This window comes from Brienomyrus brachyistius, chromosome 7 (genome assembly GCF_023856365.1).
Source record: "Brienomyrus brachyistius isolate T26 chromosome 7, BBRACH_0.4, whole genome shotgun sequence".
In the NCBI taxonomy this organism is placed as follows: Eukaryota; Metazoa; Chordata; class Actinopteri; order Osteoglossiformes; family Mormyridae; genus Brienomyrus; species Brienomyrus brachyistius.
In genome coordinates this window covers 25956-49120 of record NC_064539.1, presented here as the reverse complement: position 1 = coordinate 49120, position 23165 = coordinate 25956, and the positions used below count along the sequence as shown (strand labels likewise).

Genomic DNA, 23165 nt, shown 5'->3' with positions numbered 1-23165 from the left:
CATGAAGTGCAGTTAGCAGAGACAGACAGGAAGGATCCAACGCTTGGCAGTAGACATTTACCAAGCAGCCGTAGAGGATCCCTGAATGTCCAAATGAGAGAGTCGCCTTCTTGTTCTCAGAACAGTTCCTGCAGGTCATTGGAAGTCTCTGAAGAAAGCGTGTATTATGTTAGACCTCAATCTTCTGGAGCAGATAGGTAAACAGTTGATTATCAGGCCGCCCTCCTTATCAGAGCTTGTGATTAATCCACGGGCTGTACGGCAGCCTGGCTTTTTAGTAGTACTCTCCATCTAAGGCATAGTGAGTCATTCATTCTGACCTGCTTTTCTTGGAATTCCAAGCAGCACGTTCATCACAGCAGCACTATCCTTCCTGCTCCATATGTTTTGTTGAAGAGCGTCACGGGAAATTATTTTAACAGCGCGGTTACGTCTGATATATTTGGGCTCCATGTTCTGTAAGGTTTTTATTAATGTCAGTCAAACTGTTTGGGGAAGGAAAACTCACAGATAGTAAAGTGTGGTGAAGAAAGCATTGTTGGCAGAAAATATGGTTATTTAGGTTAAAATACATCTGTTGAAATATGGACAGGCTTCTTTTGGTCAATGACTTGGTCAATGCATGATCAGTTTGTTTGTATGAGTTTCAGTCGTTGGGGCAGAGTGAGCTGGCTTTCATCTTTGTTTTATGCCGTATGCTGTGACCATTTCTGTTTCTATGTTTTTTACTAATTCCTGATTGTGTCTAACAAGCTTGCTCGCCTCAGAGCATCACCGAGTGCTTCCATATGTTCGCTTTTTAGATACTGATGAATGTCAGGTGAACAATCTGTCCTGTTTACATCAGCGTTTCAGATCTCAAACACTGATAAAAGATAGTTTTTGTCTTTCCCATGCGGCTTTAGAAATCAGTGCAGATGACAGGCAGACAACTGTATTCTCGTTTACCTTTTTAGACATCGACGAGTGCCTGGTGAACCGGCTTCTCTGTGACCACGGCCTTTGCCGGAACATTCCGGGAAGCTACAGCTGCAGCTGCCCCAAGGGATACGTCTTCAGGCAGGACTCGGAGACGTGTGAAGGTGAGGCGTGATGTCCTCGATGCACCACGATACGATAACAAAAACAAAATGGACCCCAAGACCCAACGGCGAAGACACAAACCAGGATATATTCTTGCTCAGCTCATTATTTTGAGGTCATGTGAATTATTTACACTGATTTAAAATGGCTTGGCTTAAAGTTATACAATGGATCAGACTCGAAACCCGTTAAAAGCACAGTATCTGCGTGTATGAAGGATGTCATGCAGTTTAATGAAGTGAGAAGCTTTGAGAAGAATTTATGTTTAATCTGGTATCTGTTTGATCAAAACCTTGACCCAAACGTCGAACGTGCTGTGCGTTCATATCTTAAACCAGATGATTTTAAAAGCCATCTTCAACAAAGTTTTTTCCACCCATGTCAAAAATAAAAATACTATATGTTTTGTAAAATGTGAACTACACCGAACATTATTTAATGGAGTTTATCAGGGCCATGCTGTCGGCTTTGATGCATATTTAAGTTTCCCTTTCTGTCACCCATCCCAAATGTCTTGCTCTTATACAAAACGGGGGGGAAATCTAGTGTGTCTTAAAAGCCGAGTTACGGTTTCATGGCTAAGACCCCTTTTAACTTTCGTTTAGAAAACGTGCCCCTCTGTAAACAAAGCCATTATTACCGTGAGTCGTGATCATCACTGATTCCAGTAAACTTCATAGTTATCAACAGGGATGCATATGACTGGTATGCAAGTAAGTATTTGCCTTTAAAAGTGATATATGCAGCAATCAGTTGTTGTAAAAGAGCAAATGTGTACGTATTTTATGTGCAGTTGCGCTCAATCGATTGCTGCATGTATTGCTTTTAAAGGTGAATGCATCCTTGCATACTAGTTATATGCATCCTTGATTTTAACACTACAAAACGGTAGAAGCTACTTGTATAACTTGACTGGCTTGCTTGATACCATAATTAAATGTGACTGAGTACAGTTACCTTTGTCTGCTGGAACAAGCTGTTTTCTGTGCGTTTACGCATCCCTCAGGGGACATGACCCTTGGAGAGGAGACCTGCTACGGCGTCTAATTGCCCATGAAAGAAGCACGTCCTCACCGGCCTCACGCTGGCAGCCTGGAAGCTCAGTCTCCTTCCAGCTGCCGTTCCCAAAAACTCCTGCTCGGCTGCCACCGAAGAGAGCCGGAATTTATTTATTTATTTTCGAGCTGAGTGTTTTTTTGGACGAGCTACAGTCATTCTTCCACAGCCGCCCACCCCATCGGTGATATCAGCTGCTAAATTAGGGTCATGCCATCCTGCTTTTTGGATCTCGGACTGGGCCTGGCTGGTCCTGGTTGATTTTCGGTTGACCACACAACAGGATGTTGCTTGGCCTGGAGTGCATCCAAGAGGTAGTGCTTATGGGGCAGTGGCAGGTTTCCAGAACCACAGCCGTTTGATGTTTGGGACCCGAAGTGGCTCTGGATGACATGGCAGCCTGGGCCATCACTGTTATCCTATAAAGCACTCTGTCAGGATTCTCACTCCCTGATCCCGCTGCATTCCATCCGTTGCAGATCTGTCAGATGATCTCAGATCCTACTGTCCCAATTTTTCCAGGGCATCTGAACCATATGAGTTTTCACAACAGCCTGCTTTCAGAGTCACAGGCCATGGCTCAAAATAGAGAACGTGATTGACAATGCTTTTCTCCTTCCTTACTATGTTGTCCATCAGTCAGGGTCTTTTACAGGATCTTTAAGTCAAGTAACCGTCATGAATATATTAAATTGGGAGAAGTATGGTAACTACCCTCTTCAGTATTACAATGGATGAGCAAATATGAATGAAAATGCTGTAAAGTATTTTGGTACAGTACTAATGGGGGTGTGGTACATGCTATCTCTTCCCTCATTTTATATATCAGTGTGTCTGAAGACAGGTACTGTACAAATGGGGGTGTGGTACATGCTATCTCTTCCCTCTTATTTCAGATATCAGTGTGTGTGAAGATGGGTACTGTACTATTGGGGGTGTGGTACATGCTGTCTCTTCCCTCTTATTTCAGATATCAGTGTGTGTGTGAAGATGGGTACTGTACTATTGGGGGTGTGGTACATGCTGTCTCTTCCCTCTTATTTCAGATATCAGTGTGTGTGTGAAGATGGGTACTGTACTATTGGGGGTGTGGTACATGCTATCTCTTCCCTCTTATTTCAGATATCAGTGTGTGTGTGAAGATGGGTACTGTACTATTGGGGGTGTGGTACATGCTATCTCTTCCCACTTATTTGATGTCAGTGTGTGTGTGAAGATGGGTACTGTACTATTGGGGGTGTGGTACATGCTGTCTCTTCCCTCTTATTTCAGATATCAGTGTGTGTGTGAAGATGGGTACTGTACTATTGGGGTGTGGTACATGCTATCTCTTCCCTCTTATTTCAGATATCAGTGTGTATGTGAAGGTGGGTACTGTACTATTGGGGGTGTGGTACATGCTATCTCTTCCCTCTTATTTCAGATATCAGTGTGTGTGTGAAGATGGGTACTGTACTATTGGGAGTGTGGTACATGCTATCTCTTCCCACTTATTTTAGATATCAGTGTGTGTGAAGACAGGTACTGTACTAATGGGGTGTGTTACATGCTGCTTCGTCCCCCGCTTGTTTTAGATATCAATGTGTGAATACAGCTTCTGTGCTAAAGGGTGTGTTACATGCTATTTCGTCCCCCTATCATTTTAGATATCAATGAGTGCGAGAGCAGCCCCTGTGTTAATGGGGAATGTAAGAACAGTGCTGGTTCCTTCATCTGCGAGTGCTCTCCCAGCAGCAAGTTGGACAGCACAGGTCTTATCTGCGTTGGTAAGTATCTGAGTTGGTGGCCATTGCTTACTGATTGCTAACTATAGAGGCCTACAGGGTACAGAATAGTACTTGTTCTAGATAAGGAGAAATGGCAGATAAATCAGCATCGGTGTCAGTGTTACATAAACACAGCATGGGCACAGATCCGTGACCTACTGGGTCACACAGGGCCTAAGAATAGAAGAGTTTGTTTAGTAGAAATGTTTAGTGTAATACGTCTGACTAAAATAATTTATTATTATTTTGATCGGCTCTCTACTTAAACACCACCCTTGCTGTTCCTTTCCACAATCCTCTGCTCCCTGATCGCAGACAGCCTGAAGGGGACCTGCTGGCTGAACGTGCAGGACGGCCGCTGCGAGGTCAATCTGCATGGGGGCACACTGAGGTCGGAGTGCTGTGCCACACTAGGAGCGGCCTGGGGCAGTCCGTGCCAGCCGTGCGAGATTGGTATGGTGCCCCACGCTACTGCCACTGCTCAGTGCTTTGACAGTGGCGGCCACAAGACAACTCACCTTTATCCTTGTGGTTTTTTTGCACGGGGAATGGAAATCAGGGATGTTCGTATAATTCCCCGTTCCCTGCATTTAGTTTTGTCTAATTGCCTGATATTGTCCAGCTGCCTTTCTGAGGAATATTTGGCATCTGGCTCGTTAAATCTCAATTTTCAGTTTATACTATTTAGCCTGCGTATTGCTAAGGCCAAGACCTCCTCTAGCCTTTCCTGTGGTCTGACCCCCAGCCTCCACACCCCGCCGTCTTGCCGTTTCATAATTGCAGCTACCTCTTGTGTTCTGGCCAGGTTCTTTGTGGTTTCGGGGGTCGTGCACATTCTAGCTATATGATCTTTGCCAGCACTGCTGACTCCAGTCCAAGGTGCATTTATCTCTGGCAAAGTAACAGCAGAAGGGAGAAAAAACACAATTACATCCTTTGCTACGTACAGTTACATTATAACACTTTTCACTCTAATCTCATTGGCAGATATTGATATTTGCATGGCTCCTAAATTTGTTGTAGCTCATGGGAATTTTTTTTTTCTAGTCTAACCTAAGCTTCAAACTTTAGTTAAGCTTCACTAATATCATGTCATAATTGTTTATATAAAGCAGTTTTTCTTACATAATTGAATGTAAATGTTACTCCTTTCAACTGTTGTGTGTATATTCTAAAACCCTAGCACTCTGCTTGGATGTGGGTCACTATATCTATATGTATATTTTATGTATCTTTTTGCAGACCCCTTCTGTTCCAGAGGGTACGCACGGCCAAGGGGACTTTCATGTGAAGGTACAGAACTCACTCTTTGACCTCTTGACCATGACCTTTGACACGCTGTGATCTTTCTCCATTTGCGGTTCAGTCCTGCCACTTCCCCCAGCCTCTAAGGACCCTTCATCATGTGTCAGGATCCCTGTTTCCATAGATAAGCCCAAACACGTCTATTGTCCAGACTGATCTTCACTGTACTCTGCCCCTGTGTCATTTATAGTTAATATAGGATCTCCCCTGGATAAGAGTCTTCCTAGCAAGGGCTCTATCTGTGATGTAACTTCCTGTGTCACAGACGTGAACGAGTGCTTGGTGTTTCCCGGGGTCTGCACCAACGGCCGCTGCGTCAACACCAAGGGCTCCTTCCGGTGCCTTTGTCCCGAAGGACTGACGCTGGATGGCACGGGCCGCCTCTGCGTTGGTGAGTGTGTCTGCTTTCGCAGGGGGCCCGGGTTTCACCTGTATCACTGAGTTCACTGCAACTGTAGGTGCAAGGAATAAGAATTTAAGCTATTGAGGTATAAAGGAATGTGTTCTTTCACATTTCCCGTCTTACTATCCTTTTAAATTTTTTTTGAAGACTTACACACATATAGGGGTGAGAGCAGAGCTTGGGGTCTGAGCGCAGAGCCAGCTGTCTATCTGGTGCCCCAGGAGCATTTTTCAGGGGTTTAAAGGCCTTGCTCACTTCACTTCGCTTCACTTCACTTCAATTTGTATAGCGCGTTTCACAACGTTACTTTGTCTGAAAGCACTTCACATTATCCCTGCCCAAGCTAGAGGCAACAGTGACAAGAAAAAACACCCCCTAGATGGAAGAAACCTTTGGAGGAACCAGACTGAAAGGGGAAGCAGGTGTTGGTGATTCTTCAAGGACCCAGTGAAGATGCAGCTTACTCTACTGAGCACTAGATTCAAACCAGTGACCTCCCAGTCATAGGCAGAGACCTAACCCGCTGAGCCCCACACGCAAAACCATGTTTATACATTTCAGTTTGCTTGTATTGTAGCATTTGCAGTATGAATTAGCTTTAATGCCACTGGCCAGCCTGGATGTTGACCGTGGGCCTGTCCACTTGCTCCTCCAGACGTGCGCTCGGAGCTTTGCTACCTGACCTGGGAGGAGGATGCCTGCGCCCAGCCCGTGGCCAGCCGCCTCCGCTTGGATGCGTGCTGCTGCACCGTGGGCGCAGCCTGGGGCACTGACTGCGAGGCCTGTCCCCGGCCCGGCAGCCGCGACTATGAAGAGCTGTGTCCCCGCGGGCCAGGCTTTACCAACAGAGGCGACGTGCTCAGCATCCGGCCCTTCTACAAGGGTAAGGGGCCAGGAAATACCCACCTGCAGGCAGACTGATTTTGGCACTGGGATCTGCTCTGCAAGCTCAGGAACATTATTTTTTACTGGGATTCCTGATTACCTCCAGTTCACTGTCTGTGATTCTCTTTAGAAAATATGGCAAGAAAACACAGATTTTTTTCTCTAGGTAATGAAGAATACTTTTATTGTACACAATAGATAAAACAAAAGTTTGAACACACTTCCCATAGAAAGGTGTAGTTGTACCATTCTCTATATTTTAGAATTATTATAAAGACATCAAACTATAAAATAACATACATGCAATTATGTATTGACCGAAAAAGTATTAAACAAAAACACAGAGGGTGGGGGCAGCTCCATGAATTGGGAAAAGGTTGCTGATTCATATCCCTGGGTCAGCAGATTGATCCCACCATTGGGCCCTTGAGTGTGACCCTTAACCCCAATCGCTCCAGGGACTGGCTGACCCTAATGTCTCCTCTATGCCAGTTTCATGAGGTGGCCTCCTGGGATGCTTGTCCAGCTGTCCTGAAGGAGGTCTCACATATATACTGAGCTCTCATTGGCCGCTTTTCTTTCACTCTCTGGTCAAACTCCTCAAAAACCACTTCTGCTGTGTTTAGGTCAGGTGAGCAGGTCATATGATGTGATTCTATCACCCTCATTTGTAGGCGGCTTGATGTGTCCAAACTTTTGACTGGCACTGAATCTTGACTAAAGTTAAATATGTATGTAGGTGGGGTGGCATGGTGGTTAGCACTGTTGCCTCACATGTCTGTGACTCAGGTTCGAGTCTCCGCCTACAAATGTGGATGCGTGTGATGCATGTTATCCCCATGTCATCGTGGGGTTTCATCCGGGTACTCCGGTTTCTCCCCACAGTCCAAAAACATGCTGAGGATGATTGGACTTGCTAAATTGCCGGTAGGTGTGCATGTGTGAGTGAATGGTGTGTGAGTGTGCCCTGCGATGGGCTGGCCCCCCATCCTAGGTTGTTCCCTGCCTCGTGCCCATTGCTTCCATGAGAGGCTCCTGCGACCCAGTAGGATAAGCGGTTTGGAAAATGGATGGATGTATGTAGGTCTCAGGTGTTTTTCCAGCTCTCTGAAATTTTAAGGCAATTCCCAAAAAAAATAAATAAAATAAGGCTATTCCCGATGGGACTTTCAGAGAATCCTTGAATAATATAGATTGATCGCAGCTGAGTCTCTGCTGGCCGGGGGTCGAGCTCATCCATTCACCATTTTTGCCATTTTCTTTGGTCACCCGTTGCAGAGGTCAACGAGTGTAAGATGTTCCCCAGTCTCTGCACGCATGGGAAGTGCCGCAACACCATCGGCAGTTTCAGGTGCCGCTGTGACGGTGGTTTTGTCCTGGACGCCGAGGAGCGAAACTGCACGGGTGAGATGGCTGACGTGCACCTCAGTGAGGGTTACAGATAAGAAGTAACAGGGTACACACAGGAAGTAACAGGATACAGACAGGAAGTTACAGGGTACACACAGAAAGTAACAGGATACAGACAGGAAGTAACAGGGTACACACAGGAAGTAACAGGGTACATACAGGAAGTAACAGGATACAGACAGGAAGTTACAGGGTACACACAGAAAGTAACAGGATACAGACAGGAAGTAACAGGGTACACACAGGAAGTAACAGGGTACATACAGGTACCCTGGACACACGTCATCTTTAGTTTGACAGCCCAGGGTGTGACGGCCAATGTTCTTTTATTTTCTCCATCCGACGGTCCCTCTCAGACATCGATGAATGCCACATCTCCCCTGACGTGTGTGGGAGGGGCACCTGTGTGAACATGCCTGGCAGCTTCGAGTGTGACTGCTTCCAGGGCTACGAGAGTGGCTTCATGATGATGAAGAATTGCATGGGTGAGCCCCCCCCCCTTTTGGCTGAAGCCACATACAAAAAATAGTTTGGAGCAAAAAAAGTAGTAAAATCTGCCCTGAACAATGTTTTTTTTTCTTGTTTTTCCCCTCCTATATTTAAAGTGTCTTTGACACCTTTCCATTAAACTTGTTTAACTGACATACAGTCAAAACATATGAGATATTTTACTGGAAAAGTTCAGATCAAGTACTGAGCTGCCTTGCAGCTGGATCTTTCCTGCTTCTTGAACCTGCAACGTGGCTACAGCCTTTACCATTTTGCTGTCTGTTGCCCTGCGTTTGACCTGCCCTTTGCATAATGTCTCAGTGGTTGTCATCTGAGAGTCAGCATTTGACAGCATGACCCCTCTGGCTACCCATGATGGAATGAATGCAATAAAACCACGTTTTTTGGTTTCCTGGTAAAATACTACCTGCAGTTTTGCAGCGTTAGATGAATGACCTGCATAATGTTGTTGCCAGTTATTCTGCCGTTAAAGGCCTCTCTTGTATTTTGTGTTCCTGTTAGATATTGATGAGTGTGAGCGGGACCCTGGTCTTTGCCTGGGGGGCTCCTGTGAGAACACAGAGGGCAGCTACAAGTGCATTTGCCCCCCTGGCTACCAGCTCTCTCCAGATGGTGATGCCTGCACCGGTAAGTGGCCAATCAGTGGCCTTTGAATATACAGTAGTTCTGTGGTTGCTAGGGTGATCCATCACCCCTTGTTACACTCTGACATCATTAACATCATCATCATCATAGAGAAAGCTCTCGGAAAATAAGCCGCACCGTTTTCTAGAAGGATCACATGACCTACAGCCAGATCTGGTAATTACAACCATATAAGGGGATTACTGTTCTCATGAGAGTATACCTACAGCCTTTTGGACATAAAATCCACCCCGCTCAAAGCAGACAGCTGATGATAAATTCCTTCTAACGATGTCATGTGTTTATAAGAAGAATCAAACGGCATTTCCTCTGCCGTTCCTTCTTAGCGTGACCTAAACACCTGTGATTCTAGCAGCCTCTTTTCTGTCCCAGACTAAAGACCTGTGTCTTTAGATAGAATCTCTTTCCACAAAATGAGAAGTTATAACATGTGAGCATTTTGCCATGCCAGCCGTGATTACCAACCACCCCCACGGTACGCGTTATGTGTCCATAGCCAGCTCTTGGAGTCAGCGCCCTCACTAATGTCGCTAACGTTTGTCTGCACTGCAGACGTGGACGAGTGCAGGCTCAGCCACCGGCTCTGTCGGCACGGGCGGTGCATCAACGTGGCCGGCAGCTACCGCTGTTCTTGTGACTCTGGCTACCAGGCCACGCCGGACCGCCAGGCCTGCGTGGGTACGAGTTGCCCTCTGTCTCATTCTTTGATGCCTTCTAAGACACAGTGAGTGATGCGTGCTAATTGGCAGTCATGTGTTGTGTCCTGTCCTTGCTGGCCCTCTCAGATATCGACGAGTGCGCCATTCAGAATGGGGGCTGTGACTTCCACTGCACCAACTCAGATGGGAGCTACGAGTGCAGCTGCAGCAGCGGGTACACGCTGATGCCGGACCAACGGAGCTGCACGGGTGAGCAGGCCGCTTCTCTGCTCGACCCCACTTAAACCCATCTCATCAAATATAGTCTATGCTTTAATTCATCAAAAACATTAGCTTTAATTCCCCTCATTTTAAACACCAGCATTTATACCAGTGTCCAGAAGGTTGTGGGTTTGAATCCCATAGCCAGCAGAGTAATATCACTGCTGGATGTTGGCAGACCCTGCCTTCTCCACCTAAGCATCCCTCCATTGTACGTCACTCAGGTACACTTACGCATGATAAACATTAACCCTCTGGTGTCTAAGGGTAGGGAACTGACTGGGGCATGGTCACACATTTCATTCAATATCATAAACTTAATTCATGGCAGATAAATTATTTCTTATATATTTGTTTTGGCATTACACTCATCTTTATTTTAATGTACTTTGTAAATATGTCAGATTTATGTGAAGTTTGTAAATTGACATCAAAGAATAGACATTGCAAAATGCAGTTTGGAACACTTGCATAAACATTATAAAAGCACATAGTACACAATGGTGGAAGTTTGGTCTGATCCCAGATATCTGATCACCAAAGTCTTGGCTACATGAAGATGACAAAATGTTGTAGTTGCAGCATTCAGTTTCATACGTAAATAAGAAAAACTCGTCACTATTTCTGATCTCCTTTCATTGAATATGTAGCAACTTTCATGTGTCTGCATGAGCCATTCACACCTGGCTACATCCCCCGCCCCTATTATGGCACTGATGAGGATGTATCTGGATCACGTTTCACCATTGCGTTGTTCATCAAATTATCATGCAAATGCGATTTGAATATGAGGAAATGCGGCTATTTAGAATGCGAATAGCGATCTTCAGGTGTGAGCGGCATTACACGCCCCCGATGCAGGTAAAACAAAGGTGACATCCTTTACTTTTTTGCCGATTTAAACTATTTTTAAAAACTTTAATACTTCCGATAATTGGCGTTTTGAAAAGAAGACATTACGGCTTTTTTCATGTTTCTACAATACGATTTCAGCGAGTTATGAATTGAATTACACGAGAAAGATACGCGGCATCGCCGACAAGGCAGTCGACTCCAGAGTGTTAAAAGGGATTAAACACTGAGGTCCCATCCCTCACTTGACATTAGCTACGCAAATAGGAAAGGCCCACATCTTCCCTGGCATGTATCTACCCTGATTGCGACATGGACAGCTGAGCAGCCCAGAGATATCCAGGCTGCACAGCTGATGGAAAGATGGCAGATGTTTGATCTCCTGGAGCCTAAAGCAGGCTAGCAAGTCTCAGGCTCTCAGCTCTTTCGTCTGCTTGCAGATGTGGACGAATGTGAAGAGGAGCCAGATATTTGCCATGGCGGACAGTGCAGCAACATCCCCGGGGAGTACCGCTGCCTTTGTTTCGATGGATTTATGTCCTCTATGGACATGAGGACCTGTACAGGTACTTCATCTCATATGAGGTCACAGGATACTGTAAACCTCATCTGACAGCTGCCTCGATTGGCTTTTTATGTTTGTGTCAAATTTTTAAGTTTTGCCTATAGTTGTATATAAGTTTTGCCTATAGTTGTATATAAGTTTTGCCTATAGTTGTAATGTTTTGTTTATATTAATGACTAGTGAGGTCATACAGGTACGCAGAAAGTGAACGCTTTAGCTTGTAGATATTTCTGAACTCCCTTAAATAATTGGCACAAAACTTAAAGTAGTTTCAGGCACTCATGCTGAAAATTGGGGCACACAAAGTTTTTATGCGTCTTATTGATGGGACAGCCGTAGAAGGGTCGAAACATTCTTTACAGTGAAGTTGTAACTCACCTAGACGATGTGTGACAGCTAATCTGCATTATACTGCTCTCCAGTTGTCAAGTGCCACATGGGTAAGGCAAAAAGCAAAAAAGGATTAGTGTGTGTGTGGGGGGGGGTGTTTATGGCCCCATAATGTGATAAAAACCTGTAATTTTGACATTGTGGGGACATTTTTTCAGTCCCCACACGGATAACCTCAATTTTTAGAAAATCTGGGACCGCAATCAAAAAACTAAAAATGCAGTATTTTGTTTGGTTAATTATGGTTAAGGTTAGGGCTGGGTAGGGGTTAAGGTTGGCATGTTGCGATTAGAGTTCTCCACATAGAAATGAATGGAGAGTCCCCACAAAGATATACTGACAAACCTGTGTTTGTGTGTCTCTTTGTGTGTGTGTGTGTGTGAGAGAGAGAGAGAGAGAGAGAGAGAGAGAGAGAGAGAGAATGAAAGATCGGCTTCTGGGCTAGTTGATTGGGTGAAGCAGTGACCATTCCATAATCTCATGGCCTCCTAGTTCTCTGTGTTAAAATACAAAGAGTATGTACTCAATACACATCCTTACATCCTTGAAAGCTGATGTGTCGCCCACAACCAGTCCATTACTTTGTGCTCCACTTAGGATCCATGTGGGCATAGCAGAGGGAGTTGCTGAGGGTGTGATATGTGTGGAGGAGCTCCCACATTAGTGCCAGGCACTGCCTCCACCTGATTCCTGCCCCACATGTCAGCAGGGTCCACGCTGTGAAATCATGTTTCTCTCATTCCAGATGTGGATGAGTGTGACCTCAATCCCAACATCTGTTTGTCTGGAGAGTGTGAGAACAGCAAGGGATCCTTCATCTGCCACTGTCACAAGGGCTACTCAGTCAAGAAGGGCTCGACAGGCTGTACAGGTGAGACCTGCACAGCTGTGCCCCGGGGGAACCGGTTATAAACCAGTACAAACCTAATGAGGATGTTGTAAAGGGATTCAAACAAGATCCAACAGAAACAGAGTAGTTTCTGTTGGATCTTCATGCGTTTCTCTATTTTCTTAGGGATTTGTATATCTAAGCCTGTTGCTAAGGGATTAAACCAATTTTAGCCAATTGAAACTGATTCTGGTTTATGCCAGATTGATTTGGATTTGACTGGTTTCATATGGTTCAAAAGATCAAAACGTATGTTTTCACGGTTGCTGCATCAAAGCTTTACATCAGATATAATTATTTTAAATGAAACAAAATGGTCCAACAGTAACAAACTAAACAAGTCTAAATTATCTTAAACTTGGGTATATCAGATGAATGACGGCATAATTTCACAGATTATATGTGTATGTAGCGTTTTCAATTTCTAATTTATATATTTTTATAATTAAAACGATTGAAGTCCAAAACCTGTGTGTGTGTATGTGTGTATATATATATATATATATCAGAGCATGTGAGCAGAGTGGCTGTTGGCTCCGCCTGTTCCTCCGCATTAATTCGCACTAAGGCGCTCCGCTCAACACCGCTCCTCATGCCACTAAAATTTCCTCCCACTCGTCAAATCGCTCCATGCTCACTCCACTAGAAAAAGAGGGGCAAATAATCTCTATGCCTAACAACTGTCACCTTAAACCGAAGCCTTATATCATAAAGAAATATGAGAAACAGCAACATTGTCACTCAGAACAAAAAATATTTATCTTTAAACAACATATAGGCAACAACGGACAGGTTTGGCAATGGCATTCCACACAAAAACACTTAAAAATGAAGTAATCAGTGGGCTTAGCAGCCTAAAAAACATACAGGCTAATCATCCACGTTTTAAATTCCTCAATTTTTTTTCCTGTTGATGCTGCTGCTGCGTCTCTCTCTCTATAAAATAAAATTTCACTGACAGCGTTACGTGAATTAAAAAAATCCTGTTAGACTTACTTTGAATGACAAAACTAATTTATTTGATTACCAATATTTACTTTACGGGCTTTTATACTTTTATTTACTTTATAGACTTGATATGCTCCAACCATATAAAACTTGCTCACATTTTGCTCTAGCCTCTGTGTGTTCGCGTAGCGCACTCTCATGTTTCTGAGAAAGTCTTTTTACATTCTAAAGTGAATCTTTACTTGCTGAAACAGTTTCACCACATTGTTGTTCTTGCTCTACATTATTGTGATCTATACGTTTGATAAGAATAGCACACTTGTATGACCTATCAGTTTCCTTTGTGAAATACTTTGCGAATTCCATCTCGGCCAGTTTGTGTAACAGTCTTGATAATTGTACAGATGAATTCTGTACAAATTCAGCCGGCTCCATTCACATGCTCTGATATATATATATATATATATATCAAAAATAGCTAAATTATATTGAAATTATTCTATATGTTTAAATCATTCCATACCTGATCAAACCAGTTCAGAGAAGTTTAAAGCAGTGTAAACTGGATTAAATCACTCCAAACCAGACTAAACCCTTATTTCCATAAATCAGATACCAAACAAACAGCCAACATCTGAAATTAATGGTATTTTCTCCTATAATAAAATGCCAGTATAGTTTGTTAGCTTGTGGAATATTAGTTCTGTAAAGTGAACATAGTGAAACATCCCCCTCTTTTAGATGTGGACGAATGTGAAATGGGGGCCCACAACTGCGACATCAATGCTGCCTGTGTGAACACCCCAGGGGCCTTCCGCTGCTCCTGCCAGGAGGGCTGGCTGGGCAGCGGGGTCGCCTGTGCAGGTAAGCCGTGTTTCCTGCCTCTCTCTTCCAGACTCTCACTATACGTTTGTATTGTAGCTCCGGAGAGATGGCTCAGAGTAGCGGAAGCCAGTTAGCATTTCCCCGCATGTTCGCGAGCCTTGTACATAGCCCCTCTGTGTGTCTTGTTTTAAATAGCTGGTTTGTGGATCCGACTGTCACGTGTGCCCTTACCTGTGTTTGTACTTGCCATCGTGTAAATGACCTACCGTGTGTGTGCCTTAGTATCTGGTGTCCAGCCTCCCTGTGTTTCCTCATTAGGTTTTGCCGGAGATTTGTTGCCGGTTGTTGTTTGTGTGCGGTCCATTTAAGGGCTGACATTAAAAAGTATGTTGTCTTTCAAACAAGTGTAGTCTTTGTCCTTCCTGCTGCTGTAATGCTTAGGTTTGCCGGTTATTACAGTATGTTATGAATGAGGACAGGTTAATTACTAATGAATTAACGCATGAACCTCTGCCTTTAAACCTTAGTGCCCGGTAGCAGCTGTGGGTGGATAGTTTCTGAACGTCCTGCACCTTTGTCCTTTTTGACTTTTGTACTACTACAGCCATTTTGGAACCAAAATGGACAGCCTGATATTTTATTTGGCCCCCCTGTTTAGACTGCGGGTTTTAGACCCCATTCCCCTCGCTCACTCCAGTCAGGGATGTCTCACTCGCTCGGGACTATCTGACTATCCCGCTCACGAGGGGTGTGGATGCTAAAACTGCAGGCAGCACTGGCCACACTCTTATCGGGAAATGGATGGGGGAGGCAGCAGGAAGGCCGTCAATGGCACTTGCAGACAAAGGGGGCGCAGGCTGAATGGACAAGGAGAGCTAAAATGGCATCTGAAATGAAAGGGTTAGGGTTAGGGTTAGGGTTAGGGTTAGGGTTAGGTTTAGGGTTAGGTTTAGGGTTAGGGTTAGGGTTAGGGTTAGGGTTAGGTTTAGGGTTAGGGTTAGGGTTAGGGTTAGGTTTAGGGTTAGGGTTAGGGTTAGGTTTAGGGTTAGGGTTAGGGTTAGGGTTAGGGTTAGGTTTAGGGTTAGGGTTAGGGTTAGGTTTAGGGTTAGGGTTAGGGTTAGGGTTAGGTTTAGGGTTAGGGTTAGGGTTAGGTTTAGGGTTAGGGTTAGGGTTAGGGTTAGGGTTAGGGTTAGCCCCAGGGAAATGCTGATAATGTGCCTGTAAATCAGACTGTGCTGTGCCGCCTTCTCAAAGGTCCTATGATGGTGCCCTGCGCAGTATTGTGGTTTCCAGGGAAAATTCCTGCCTTTAAGGTTTGCGCTACAAAATGATTGCAGCAGAAACAGGGGAGTTTTTGAATGCTTTAGCTCAGCATTGATCTACATCTGTGTGTCTGTCTGTGTTTCGGTTTTTGTCATTTATTTGTCATTTTTTTGTTTGATTTATTAGGGGCATTGTGTTGCTCCTGGGGTTTGAGATCTGTACCTGCATCCAGAAGGTTATTGGTTAGAATCCTGTGCCCGGTAGGGCAAGGCGCTAAACCCCAGCTGCTCCAGTTGGCCAACTGTGCTCTCTGAGCCCAAAAACTTGCTCTCATCTGTGCATCCATGTGTGTCTGTGTCTTTCACGGAGAGCAAGATGGGATGTGTGGAAACCATCCAGACAAAACAGATTACCGCTGTGCTATTCCGGAACATTGCCACTCTGCGCAACCAGAGCATTCCAGGCAGTCTGCGACTGCGGAGCTGATCTGACCGTGCAGCCACCTGCTCTCTCTTGCTGTGCAGATGTGGACGAGTGCAGCCGCGGGACACACCGGTGCGGCACCAGTGCCGAATGTCAGAACACGGCAGGCTCTTACCGCTGCTCATGTACTGAGGGCTTCACTGGGGATGGCTACAGCTGCACGGGTAAGGCTGGCATGCCGAGGGAAACGGGATCCAACAAAGGATTGCGGTGCTGACCCCGCCCCCACGTGTCCTGCAGACGTTGACGAGTGTGCGGACAACGTGGACCTTTGCGAGAATGGCCAGTGCCTCAACACGCCAGGGGGATACCGCTGTGACTGTGACATGGGCTTCACCCCCACCCCCGACAGCAGATCCTGCCAAGGTTGGAGCAGGCCTGTAGCTCCGCCCTCTGCATCAGCATGTGATAGGTTCACATATTATACCGTTCCTTTACTAGCTAACTAGCCCAGGAACACTGCGCTTTTACCGAAAGGCCAGCCAATACAGTGTAACTCCCAGTTCATGATGTCAAATCTCCCTAAACTTGTTGCCAGGATTCCATAGAGCAATTTCTTTTGTTAATGTTACAATCCAAGAGCTTTTTTTCACAGCTATTTTACATTTGTAAATACAAGTAATGCATAATATGTCATACATGTGAAGTACATAAATCATCCCACGTGCAAAACATTGCACAAAACCAGTTTATGCTTCTGTATCCTCTCCATGACTTCTGGCAGACATTGATGAGTGCTCCTTCCCAAATGTTTGCGTGTTTGGCACGTGCAAGAATATCCCCGGCATGTTCCAGTGTTTCTGTGATGAAGGGTACGAGCTGAACAGGTCCTCGGGTAACTGCACGGGTAGGTGGCCCCCATCTGTTCACAGTATCACCAGTGGACCCTCTCCTATATATCTTGACCCTTCCTCTTTGATCTGCACTACATGTGCATGGCTGGCTCATGTTAAACGGGCTGTAAAGTGCAGACCAGGGTGGAAATAAGGTCATTTTAAGGCAGGATCTCCAAGTTTGAAGGCACAGTAGAATCTGTTTGTGATCTTACACACTTCGTCTTTCACACACCCTACCATTCCCTCTCTCTTTCTATTACTTCAGAACATGACAAATGAACTTTGTTTTAATGTCACCAATAATACCTGGCAGAAAAAAAAATGTTTGTCGCAATCACAGGTATTTAAGTATTTATAGTGATTATGCTCCACTAAGTGTTGGTCTGGCTTATGTGAAAACAGATTCATTTTGTATAATGAATTTTGTGAATGTGTCATGTTTTTTTAAGCAATCACTGCTGTTCAGTTAATTACATTAATTAACATATCCATCAGAACTACTGACCGAGGGAGAGTCAATAAAACTACGCCCTCATTAAAAAAATGACACTTTGTTGTTGTTATGCCGCAGATGTTGACGAATGCCTAGACCCCATCAACTGCGTGAATGGACTGTGCGTCAACACCGCCGGGTCCTACGAATGCAACTGCCCGCCAGACTTTCATCTGAACCCCTCCGGTGTGGGCTGTGTCGGTATGTCTGGGCACCCAGCGTCATGTGCCTTTCACAGAGGATGTGACAGTGTCTGTGAATGTGTGTAATAGTACAGCTCAGTATCTGAGGAATTTCCCCTGTTCATCCATGGTTTAAAGGCAGCATTGATAAAACAGACTTCCAGAAATATGTGTCCTTCTGTAGCAGGTGTTTGTTGGCTATCAGAGAAGTTGACCTTTGCAAAGATGTAATTCAGAATGTGTTTGAAATTTGTCCCCTCCCACACCCTGTACTGGGCAGATACTCGAGCGGGAAACTGCTACCTGGAGTTTGGTTACCGGGGCCAGGGGAACCTGGTCTGCAGTGTGGAGCTGGGCGTCAGGGTCAGCCGGTCCTCCTGCTGCTGCTCCCTGGGACGTGCCTGGGGAAACCCCTGTGAGCTCTGTCCTGTCCTCAACTCCAGTAAGACCCCGTTGGTTTCCACGGAGACACGCAATATGCCTGGTAGTACTGCTATAACATCCATCACCTGACCTGTCATGACTTGATGCCCTTACAGCGGATTACAACACCCTTTGTCCCGGAGGGGAGGGTTTCAGACCCAATCCTGTTACTATTATATTGGAAGGTAAATCCATTGCTTCCTTGACTGTGTAATATTTCTTCCATTGTTCCTTACTCCAGAGCTATATTCTGGGGTGGGGTCACAGGGGCACTGGCCAAAGTTGAATGCCGATTGGCCCTCAGAGTGCCTCCTCCCCTGTAACTCAATTATCTAAAACATGTCATTGGCTAATGACAGAGGGGCCAACCTTACATGAATTACGGCCTCTGTAATGCCCCCCATCTTAAATAATCCTAGACTCTTAGTGTCCTCATGGGCTGCCGTACCTCCCAATGCAGACATCGATGAGTGTCAGGAGCTGCCAGGGCTGTGCCAGGGTGGTGACTGCATCAACACATTCGGCAGCTTCGAATGCGAGTGTCCGAAAGGATATTACCTCAACGAGGGTAGTCGTGTCTGTGAGGGTGAGTCATCAGCTCAGGGAGGGAATCTGTGCATGTGATGACAAGTCTTGATCCTGGTCAAAGTCTTATCTGCAAGGCTGGATCACAGAGACAAACTATTTAGATGAATGTTTCTGTCTTATTCCATCAAAAATAAAATTGACATTTCATCAAAAAAGAGTAATGTTGCCTAGGTGAAAAATGACTTTCCCCCCCTGTCTTTTTACATATTAATGAAAAGTGGTACCAGCTAATTTCGTTACCATCTACAAAATATATGCATCTACAAATTAAATGCAAATAGTGATGAAACTATGCAGTAATGGAAATTTTCCAAGGAAGTAATTTATTTTCATGATTGTCACACTAATCTGCTTTACATCCCGTTCAAGATATTGACGAATGTGTGTTCAACCCTGGAATATGCGGACCAGGCAGCTGCTACAACACTCTAGGTAACTATACCTGTGTGTGTCCCCAAGATTACATGCAAGTCAACGGGGGAAACAACTGCATGGGTGAGTCACATTTATAATTTGTAATAATACCTTTTGAGATTGGGGACTGAGGACTGAGCCATGAGGTACACCTGTCCTATGTCTGTTTCTCCAGACATGAGAAAAAGTGTTTGCTACAGAAACCACAATGACACAGCATGTACCAATGAGCTGACCTTCAACATAACCCGGAGGCTGTGCTGCTGTTCCTACAATGTGGGCAAGGCCTGGAACAAGCCCTGCGAGGCCTGCCCTGCCCCTGGCACTGGTCAGTACCAGAGATATTGAAACAATTAAAATAATCACCTGTTGTGGGGCCATTTTGAAAACTTGCTTCCTACAGCATCAAACTGGATGATTATGACATCAGACACGCATCAGTGTTGTTTGTAATTCAACCTACAATTCTAATGGGTTATTTTTCTTTCTATGTACTAGTTTCATGTACTGTACTGGCATTTAACTTACTTAGCAGATGCTTTTATCCAAAATGGTGTACAATTGAGAAAGCAGTGTCAGACAGTCTCTGAAGCAAGTGGGGTTAAGGACCGACCCAAGGGCCCAACGATGACATCATTCTGCCAGCCAAGGGATTTAATTTAGTGGCCTTCTGATGACAGGCACAGCTTTCTAACCTGCCGTGCTACACACCACCCCCATATTTCAATAATTGATTAAAAGTAGAAACTGAGAGCAAGCAGGATAGAAAAGGTTTTCACAATTGATGATTTTCCCAGGTGGCTACCGTACTCTGTGTGGAAACATTGTCCCTGGCTTCAGATTAGACATCGAGACAGGGAAGGCCGTGGGTGAGTAAGGCAGCACATCTGAATTCTGGCTGTCCAGGTTGGTGGCTTGATTCTTATCCAGATGGACACTTCTCCAGATGGACTGTTGCCGTCTGGCTAATGATTAAATCTAAAGCCTTTGCCGGCGCTTGCAGACATCGACGAATGCCGAGAGATCCCAGGGATATGTGCTAGCGGCGTGTGCATCAATCAGATTGGGAGCTTCCGTTGCGAGTGCCCCATGGGCTTCAGCTACAGCGACCTGCTGATCATCTGCGAGGGTGAGCTGGGCGAGACTCCTTTACTTTTCCTTATCTTACTTGCAGTGGAAAAAGTCCCTGCAATGTGGAACGACGTTTCAAAATACTTCGAGCGTCAAGGAGGGGACTTGGATGCCTTCACCTTTGATGGCAGCCCCTGGATATGCAGCTTTAATTAGCTTGGGTGAATCCTTGGGGTCACTGGGCCAGGAAACACCCCAGACAGGGAGATGGGGCCATGTTATGTTTTATCTCTGCGGCCTTTTTGGTGTTGCTCTCTTCATCTTTCAAAATATTAACCCACTGTACGTCTCGCTCTGTTCTGAGCATCCCCAGTGCCTCGTGCAGTGTGGTTCCACAGTCAGGCTGGGGGGGAAGGGGTGGATAGAGTGAGGCGGGGGCAACATAATCTCTCCCCTTGGCCTTGCAGCTGTCAGACTGCGGTCGGCTTTGAATCATGTAGGAACGTGACCAATCTTTTGAACTGGTCCAGTTTGAAATAAGGCCAGTGTGGGAGCAGAGTGAGGGGTCGGGAGGGGTCAGGGGCAGACACTTGTAACGCCACAACAGTGGGTTTTGCTCCTGGAGAAGGCTGTCTCCAAGTGAACCGAAGATGAGTCTCTCGTAGAGCTCATCTGCGCCTCACTCCATAGAGAAACAGAATATAAACAGCCGACAGAATTAGTTTGCGTCTGTATATTAGAATGACAACTAGGGGCCCTTTTAAATGAATCAATTGAGTCGTTGCATTAAGCAGGCCTTCCCATCACCCCAGCATGTGTATCACTCTCTGCAGATATAGATGAGTGCAGCGGCAGAGAGGGCCTGTGCCAGCGAGACGCCGACTGCATCAACATCCCGGGCAGCTACCGCTGCGAGTGCTCAGACGGATTCAGCGTCTCGCCCAGCGGCGCCTGCTTGGGTGAGCCGACCCCCTTAAAGGCTGCAATCTACACTGTCGCTAGCCCTGTAGCCACGTACCCAACACTGCCGCTGATGCCTGTAGTTACATTTCCGGGGAGGTGTGTGTCAAGAGTGTGTGGTACGGCGTAGGTCCTACACAGAAGTATAAATCAGCCTTTAAGTAGCACACACCGCTTAAGGGATGTGTATTGTACTTCAGCAGGGCGCAAACTCCTCAGTAATTGTATTATATTATACTATATTATATTATATTATATTGTATTCCTAGTTCTATATTCTCTCAGCACTGATGAACCCATGTACCACCTAGTACACTGGAGACATTGCTCTTGCTATATTGTTTTTTCTCCAAACAGAAAGTGATATACTTCTAATTTTAGTAATAGCTGGCCTTGGCATCCCTCTTGGACCCTTAAATTATCACTCCTGGGGTCTTATTGTATCAACAACCCTGCCCTCTATCTGACTATCCCCATTGGTGATTGAGTGGCCATGGCGAGGGCAGCACATCCCACGTCGGTGTTTGTGCTCCAGTCCAGAATGGCTGGTGTATTCATTGGCAGCTGTTTGTTTTCTTATTATGGGTCATTATGAATACAGGCCCCCCATAGTGTGCCCTTAGAGGGGGGAGGGAGATGCTTTCACAGACTAGGGGAGGAAAGGCAGCTCTCTCACCCCATCGAGTGACTCTCTTGTTTTCCTCTCCGACGGCAAGACCGCGACGAGTGTTTAGAGATCCCCAACGTGTGCAGCCATGGGGAGTGCGTGAACGTCCAGGGGGGGTACCACTGCCTCTGTCACCATGGGTACAGGGCCAGCTCCAATCAGAGGATGTGCATGGGTACAGCTTTCGTCTCTTTTTTCTGTTTCCTGTAGTGTTGATGTCACAGTTTATGAGCCAATTAGAGCACACGCTCCTCATTTTACGATGGCATTTTTTCCTTTATATTCCTTTGTGTCATTAGTGTGAATAAAGCTGTGTCCTTTCCCCTAAAGATGTGGATGAATGTGCACGGCAGCCATGCGGAAACGGGACATGCAGAAACACGGTGGGTTCATACAACTGTGTCTGCCACCCTGGCTTCGAGATCACGCACAATAACGACTGTACGGGTGAGTCCCCCTGCTGGACGGTTGAGGTATAGCGAAATGCACTCTGCAGCAGACATAAAAGACCAGTCCAGCAATCCAGCCAGTAATTATCCCAGTGCTTGTGTCCGTGGTTGATGTTGTGCAGACATTGACGAGTGCAGGACGCCGTATGGTGCAATATGCAGGAACGGTCAGTGCCTCAACCATGCGGGATCCTTTGATTGCCTGTGTCACCTGGGTTACAAGCTCACTCCAGACGGAAAGAACTGCATTGGTAGGTGTACCGGCACACCGAGCGCTGCCTCACCGGGATGGCCGGACGCCAGCACGTTTAACCGCTCCCCTGCTTCCGCAAAACAGACGTGAACGAGTGCACAATATTTCCTGGAACCTGTGCCCCCGGAACATGCCAGAACACAGACGGCTCGTTCCGCTGCTTTTGCCCGGCAGGTTACGTCAAACAGGACGAACACTGTGAAGGTAAGGGCCGCTTTCTGGGCCTTTCTGTCAGAACGATCCATCAGACCCAATGAAACCGATACATATTGAAGGTTTTCATGTGGTAACTTTGGAAAATGAAGCCCTGGGCAGGATTTAAATGTCACAGTTCTCGTCATAAATGTTGTAGGAAAGCACTTTTCAGTTTTACAAAAGTGAATAAAATCTGTTCCAAGTGGACATTCTATAAATTTATCCACAAGACCTCAGACAGTAGTATTTGGTTGTTTAATGTTTTTCCTAAATATACAGTGACAATTGATGTAGCAGCTCTTCAGCAGAGCCCAGTCCTGACATCACCCCAGCGCTGGCTCCACAAAGAGGCTTTGTAAATCAGGGGGCCTTTTCTGGGCCCAGACTCAGAGCTCTGGCACGTTAACGTTCCCCGTCGTCAGAAACAGACAAGTGA

The 23165-nt window shown here is 45.7% G+C and overlaps 1 protein-coding gene across 4 annotated transcripts in view; it reads left to right on the top strand.

Annotated features, from left to right (window-relative positions):
- LOC125745653 (fibrillin-2) overlaps positions 1 to 23165 on the top strand; it is an 84147-nt gene that overhangs the window by 45296 nt on the left and 15686 nt on the right. For all 4 annotated transcript variants that reach the window (XM_049018687.1, XM_049018688.1, XM_049018689.1 and 1 more), the window contains 30 exons: positions 957 to 1082; positions 3786 to 3905; positions 4221 to 4358; positions 5148 to 5198; positions 5476 to 5601; positions 6269 to 6496; positions 7777 to 7902; positions 8265 to 8393; positions 8920 to 9045; positions 9616 to 9741; positions 9849 to 9971; positions 11276 to 11401; positions 12536 to 12661; positions 14369 to 14491; positions 16240 to 16362; positions 16439 to 16564; positions 16923 to 17045; positions 17606 to 17728; positions 17990 to 18151; positions 18249 to 18317; positions 18593 to 18718; positions 19090 to 19215; positions 19310 to 19462; positions 19932 to 20003; positions 20138 to 20263; positions 21039 to 21164; positions 21882 to 22007; positions 22163 to 22279; positions 22404 to 22532; positions 22619 to 22738. In XM_049018687.1, the coding sequence (XP_048874644.1) occupies positions 957 to 1082; positions 3786 to 3905; positions 4221 to 4358; positions 5148 to 5198; positions 5476 to 5601; positions 6269 to 6496; positions 7777 to 7902; positions 8265 to 8393; positions 8920 to 9045; positions 9616 to 9741; positions 9849 to 9971; positions 11276 to 11401; positions 12536 to 12661; positions 14369 to 14491; positions 16240 to 16362; positions 16439 to 16564; positions 16923 to 17045; positions 17606 to 17728; positions 17990 to 18151; positions 18249 to 18317; positions 18593 to 18718; positions 19090 to 19215; positions 19310 to 19462; positions 19932 to 20003; positions 20138 to 20263; positions 21039 to 21164; positions 21882 to 22007; positions 22163 to 22279; positions 22404 to 22532; positions 22619 to 22738 (3741 nt within the window). The remainder of the gene's footprint in view (positions 1 to 956; positions 1083 to 3785; positions 3906 to 4220; positions 4359 to 5147; positions 5199 to 5475; positions 5602 to 6268; positions 6497 to 7776; positions 7903 to 8264; positions 8394 to 8919; positions 9046 to 9615; positions 9742 to 9848; positions 9972 to 11275; positions 11402 to 12535; positions 12662 to 14368; positions 14492 to 16239; positions 16363 to 16438; positions 16565 to 16922; positions 17046 to 17605; positions 17729 to 17989; positions 18152 to 18248; positions 18318 to 18592; positions 18719 to 19089; positions 19216 to 19309; positions 19463 to 19931; positions 20004 to 20137; positions 20264 to 21038; positions 21165 to 21881; positions 22008 to 22162; positions 22280 to 22403; positions 22533 to 22618; positions 22739 to 23165) is intronic.